Here is a 5,849-nt window from a genome sequence, read left to right on the forward strand (position 1 = left end):
TGAACCTGTTCTCCATGCCTGGCTGAACCAGGCCAGCACGTGGTGAGCTTTCTGCTCCAACAGTCTCCTTCCAGCTCCTCACGCCACTACCAAACTCCCTGTGCCCTCTCCACAGAGAAAAGACAGACATTGTAAAAAATGCATCTGGTATATTGAAACCACCTCTAGGAACTGCCCTCTGTCACTGTTGTCTGCTCTTCAGACACATCAGCTCATCACAGCATTTTTCTTTCTGTCTTCTCCCCTCCCCAGAGACAGGCCAACCCACCCCAGCCCCCTGCCTGGCCAACCGTAAGCATGGACATTGCTCCGGAGGTGGTGGAGCACAGTAATCGGGACGTTGCGTGCCATTTTCTCCTCCCTGGCCCCTCTCAGGAACCTCTGCTTTTAACAAGTGGTGACCCCTGTTGCTCGGAGCTACACGGCAAAGGCCAGGGTGACAGTATTTTGGATTCTCCTCGAAGAAGCTGGAGCAATCTCTTCCTGTCTTGGGTCAAGGGCATGAATCTTGAGGTACAGAAATACCACAGCTACCAATGCGGAGGGTTGTTTCTTGAAAGCTGTAGTTATTGCCAGCTTTTCCCATAGGTTCTCATATTTCAGAGTGGATGTCACAATAATTCAGATAGCGTATTCCCAAGGTCTAAACTTTCACTAGCTGATAGGGGCATAGTCCTTGGAGACTTCTGAATAAATCTGACAGGTAATGTGGAAATGGTTCAGTGCCAGCCAGCCAGCTGCTCTTTTTCTTCAGTTCTTGCATTTAGCTCAGTGTCTGGTGTTACACCGAATGGGTTTTGTGATGAGATGACAGATGTATCACTTTTTCCCTTTGGTTGGCACCCTAAATGCAAACAGCTAGTATGCACGGCTGTCTGAAGGGTGGCAGGTCTGTGTGGTTTTCCACCTTTATGCTGTGCTTTTAGTTCTGAAACAATCCTTTAACACGGAGTATTTCGAGGCGGGAGCATGGGACCGTGTTGTTGTGACTCCCCCCTTTCCTAGGCATTAGGTATTTTAATGCCCTACACGGAGCTTCAGCATGGGAAGAAGGTTCTTTTGCAGTTACTGCAATCAAAGCAATAGTCCTGAAAGCAGCCTGATTTATGGAGGAGTTTTTAAATGGAGTTGCAGAATACTGTATAGTGACTCTGGTGGGACCAATTACTGAATTAAATTGTCTGTATGTAAAGTCCATTTTAGCTTTGCAGTTTTGATTCTTGGTGACTGTTACAATCGTATTTCTTGGCCAAGTTTAAAAGGTGAATGTGAAGCTGTAATGATAGTATAACTGCTGCATTACAAGAAATGCAAAATGCTGTGGTTAGATATTAACTGTGATCTGCACTTCTATGCATGTTGATCCTTGAAGAGCTGACCGTTTATTTTCTAGTGTTTAATTTTTCACTTCTGTTCCCCAGAAGAATGTAGACCAGTTTAACCTTAAGTACCTATCCTCAGCGTTTTTATTTTTTTTTCTACCGGGGCATATTTGCCCATGTATCATGAACTCTAATAGGGAGACACATCATCTGTGTTTGTAGCAGAACATTACAAATAAAAGAACACTGTCATGTAAAAAAGTTCAGAGTTATCAAGTCTCATCTGCTATTGCCTCATGCACATGTGGCTGTCGTGCATCTTGGAGGACTGACCTGCATCTCTTCAGCTCCCACAGGAGTCGTCTGCGCAGAACACAACACAGCGTTAAAGTGTCTCTAACCGGGATCTGTTTAATAGTCGTGCATTTATGTGCAGCCTTACCGCTTCATGTGTGAACTGCAGAAACACATGATTTGAAATTCGGTTACTCGTGAAGTGCAATACTGTGTTTGCACACCCATCGTCTGATTCATCTTTCCATGCACTACTGGGTCTTGGTGTCCAGCTGAGCCCAGCTTGGGTGTTCAGGACGGGGGGGGACAAGAACAGAAAGGAAATGGCTTGAAAGAGCATGTTCTGCTCAGTCCGGAGAATGCAACAGGACCCTTGCGCAGGCTTTGGCTGTTAAGGCTTAATCTGAGTGCTCGTGGCTGAGAAGTCTCTGTCTTGCATGTTCAGCTTTGATCGTAACACAACATTCTCCACCTGCCGCAGCAGGATTAGGTGAGAGATGATCTGTGATAGCAGGCATTGCAAACTATGCTGAAAGCCTGGAATCGCACTCAAAATGGATGAGTAGATGGAGAATGTCTTGACTACAGTGTCAGTCCTTGCATTAAGTCACCTGCAAACTGCCGTCTCGGTGATCCCGCTGTGCCATATAGCCTGTCTGAGGGACTGGCTGAGCGCTGTCTCCGTGTAACCAAAAGTGGTGTTTTGACAGGATTTAGTTCTCTTCAAGAACGCTGTGTTACCAAAAATGAACATTGTTGTTGTTCACTGGCAAAATTCCTTTCTTTTGTTTCCTGGAAAGCTTGAACAGCCCCTTACTGTTGGCAATGGGAAGAAAAGAAAGACCTGAGACTTAAAGCATGTACTTTCATAGAAAAACAAAATGCATTAGGAAGGGAATTGGTCCAAGTGCAGGAACCGAGTCTGCTACGTATGCCTTTTGTACAGTGCTGTTTTGTTGCAGCGTGTCTAGAGCCGGTGTATCTGTGGCAGACCGTCACTGGAGCGATTCATCGCCTGCTGCGTAGGACAGCTTCTTAAGCACGCAGAAGTTGTGGTTGTTTTGACAACTGTATACTAAATTTATCTGGAAATAAAGGGAAAAATTTAGTCTTGCGTTGCTATGTGTGCCTCGTGTTTTATTTATAGTTTGTTAGCCAAACCTGCTGACAGGATATATCTAACTTACTGCCTGGGGAATGAAGGGAGGTAGGGTTGTACCAGCCACTGCCTGGAGAAGGCATTCCAGAGGCTCTCTGAAACTTTACATGAGGCAGAAAGTGTGCAGGCAGATGGCAGCTGCTCTAATTAAGACTTACTGTCTCTGTCTTTTTTCCTGCTGCTGTGGCTTTTAAGGTATCTCTCTTCTTTTTAACACCAGAGGAATTTTAGTAATTTATTATCTGTACAGCACGGTATGTATTATATTACAGTGATAAACGAGCTTAAACCCACTGAAGTAAATGTCTTGAATATTCAGTAAATTGGACTATGAGATGACAAGTCTCCCAAGACAATGGCAGCTGAAGATGTGTAAATGAAGTTGCCATTTATGGTTAGTTATTACCCTTCACCAAGATCTTTTGAACTGAGGCTTATAAAACATGTTGACAGTCAACACAGCTATAGAGATGCTAGGCAAAAAGGGAGACTCCGCAGCAAATTAACATTAAAAGCACGTGTTGCCTCTGGGTGCTCTTGATGCTGGAGTGCAGTTAGCGCAGATGAGAGTCAGCTCATCTTTTTCCATCGAGTGTTGGGGGTGTTTTGTTGTTGTTGTGGTGTTGGTTGCAGTTTGGGGTTTTTGTTGTTCTTTTTTGGAAGTGCATCTAGCATTTGGAGTGGATAAAGGCTGTGCTAATTGGGTGCCTGCTGGCAGTGACCACTGCATCTGTACAGTCACAGACTGACATGCCAGAATACTTCAGCGTTTGAGATCAAGTCTGTTTCTTTCCCATCGTGCTGCGGGGGCTTTGCCCAGGGTTTGTTCATTGGGATATAAAACGAGGGTTTGTTTGGTGTTTCAGAATTTCAGAAGCTGTGGAGGAGCATTCCCGTGGATTCTATGGATGAGGAGAAAATTGAAGAGTATCTGAAACGACAGGGTATTTCTTCCATGCAAGAAACTGGACCAAAGAAAATAGTAAGAGATACAAATGACAGATCTTTCTAGGAGATTCCCCCTTCCTGACCCCACAGTGTTAATTCCAAAGCATGTTGGTGAGCCTATGCACATCTGCTTTGTGTAGCTCGAGGAAGTGTGACCAATTTTAAGAAGTTGCAAAAAACGATGCTGTCGCCAGCAGTCAGTGTTTTTGTAACTTGTTTGAGCCAGTGTAATCTGAGCAGCATCAAGAAGAGGGCAAATGCCAGAAATCCCTGTGAGCTCCGAAGTGGAAGCTTCTGCTTGAAGCTGTACAGTACATTAAGAGTAGAGGAATATTTACTTTTTTGGGAGAAGGGTGGGAGTTTTTTAACTTTTTCTTTTCTGCTAAATAGCTTTGAAATCCTGATGGGAACCATGTAACATGTCTTCCAACACACACACACACACACACACACACACTCACACACTCACTCTTCTCTAAACTGGGTGCAGTATGGTCATGTTTTACTGGGAGGCTAAAATGGCTGCAAGCTCTCCAAAGATGCTTTCTTCCTGACTTCATACAATTATTTTCTTTTTTGCATTTATTTGTGTGTGATACACCATGTCCTTTCTCTTCTGCACTTGGCTTCAAGCTGTCCTTTCATGAGAACCCTTCCACACAGGACTTGTTCCTGGTTTCTGCTAGTCACTGCACTAGATGCTTACATGTCTGTCGTCATGTGGGCACTCCTTATGGATTCCTTGTATGCTACTTCTGTCTTTGAGCATTTAATTGTGGTTAGAATTATGGGGCATGTACCTGCTTCTGTAAGTACATGGGAGTGTTTGGAAACTTCACTTATAAGCGCCAGCTTTACTGCCATGCCTGGGATATGGAGTCTCTGCCCTGTCCCCAGGGTCATCTCCCTGCCTGGATTTGAATTGAATGCTGTCGCTTCTTGTAAAAACAAGCAAGCACCTTCCCCGCCTGCCCACCCCTGGTTCAAGCAGGGCTGCTTTTCTCAGAAGTGATGACTAGCACAGCGTCACACATCAGGTCAGATGTCGCAGCTGGAGGGCAGATCTTTTGACTACTGTTTATTTCTTCTTGTAGGCTCCTATTCAGCGGAGGAAGAAACCCGCTTCTCAGAAGAAACGTCGATTTAAGACTCACAATGACCACTTGGCTGGAGTGTTAAAAGATTACTCTGATGTCGTTCCTGGCAAACAGTGACCAGTTGAATTCTGGAGCAAACATGCATTTTTATACAGGCTTCTTGCCACTCGGGCTCAGTGTCTGCTCGCAGAAAGACTGACTGTATATAGTAATGTGAGGTGTTTCCCCCATCCCAGCAACTGCCGAGATGAAACAGGTCAGTTTAAGAGCAAGTATGAACTACTAAATGTAGAGTTTAATTTAATTAGCTAATGGGAAATGTGTCTTTAAGTAAGAGGTTCTCACTAGCTGCCTCTTGGCATAGACTGATAAATGGTGCTCAGCATGTAATGCAGAAGTTCCTGTTCAGTGCTTAACTCTGCTTTTACATTGCTTAATGGATATTTACCTGGAATTACTTACAAGGGGCTTTCTGGTAGAATTGACTACAGCATGTTTTACCTATTTCAGGAAAATCTTTTCCTAAAATCACTGCAGGCAAGTTTCTTTCACAGTCAAATACACCCACGGTTTGTATGCTTCTTCCTTGCCATGGGACTGAGCTTTACTGAACATTGGTGATATCTGAGGCTCAAACTCAGAAAAAACCCTCTCCTGAAGTCCCAGCAGGCTGCAGGATGACAATGCAGCTGGAGCTTCCTAATGCTAATCAGAAATTGCCCTCAGCGATTTCTCGTCACTGTAGTGGATGCACGTGTGTTGCACAGTTCTACTCTATGGATAGGAGGGAAATAAAATGACAGTGTAATACTGAAGCAATTTTTTTTTAAAGTAATAAACTTTCAATGCTGGTTTCCAGTGTTGCTTCCTTAAAGAATGAGAGAATCAACACCTTTCATGCTTGTTGTGTTTTCCTTTTCAAGGAGGTAAAGGAATCTTCGCTGTATTTTTATCTTCTCAATAACTTACTGTTCTGAGCTAACACTGTCATTTTTTTATCATTCTTGGTTGGGGAGGGGGGAGGAACCA

General features: G+C 44.1%; 1 protein-coding gene across 1 annotated transcript in view; it reads left to right on the forward strand.

The window, feature by feature from the left end:
- GTF2E2 (general transcription factor IIE, polypeptide 2, beta 34kDa) overlaps window positions 1–5,635 on the forward strand; it is a 25,715-nt gene extending 20,080 nt beyond the window's left edge. The window contains exons 6-7 of the mRNA XM_009707390.1: window positions 3,642–3,757; window positions 4,818–5,635. Coding sequence (XP_009705692.1) covers window positions 3,642–3,757; window positions 4,818–4,937 — 236 coding nt within the window. The 3' untranslated portion in view covers window positions 4,938–5,635. The remainder of the gene's footprint in view (window positions 1–3,641; window positions 3,758–4,817) is intronic.
- The last annotated feature ends 214 nt before the right edge of the window (window positions 5,636–5,849 follow it).

This window comes from Cariama cristata, unplaced genomic scaffold, assembly GCF_000690535.1.
Source record: "Cariama cristata isolate BGI_N322 unplaced genomic scaffold, ASM69053v1 scaffold4259, whole genome shotgun sequence".
Lineage (NCBI taxonomy): Eukaryota > Metazoa > Chordata > Aves > Cariamiformes > Cariamidae > Cariama > Cariama cristata.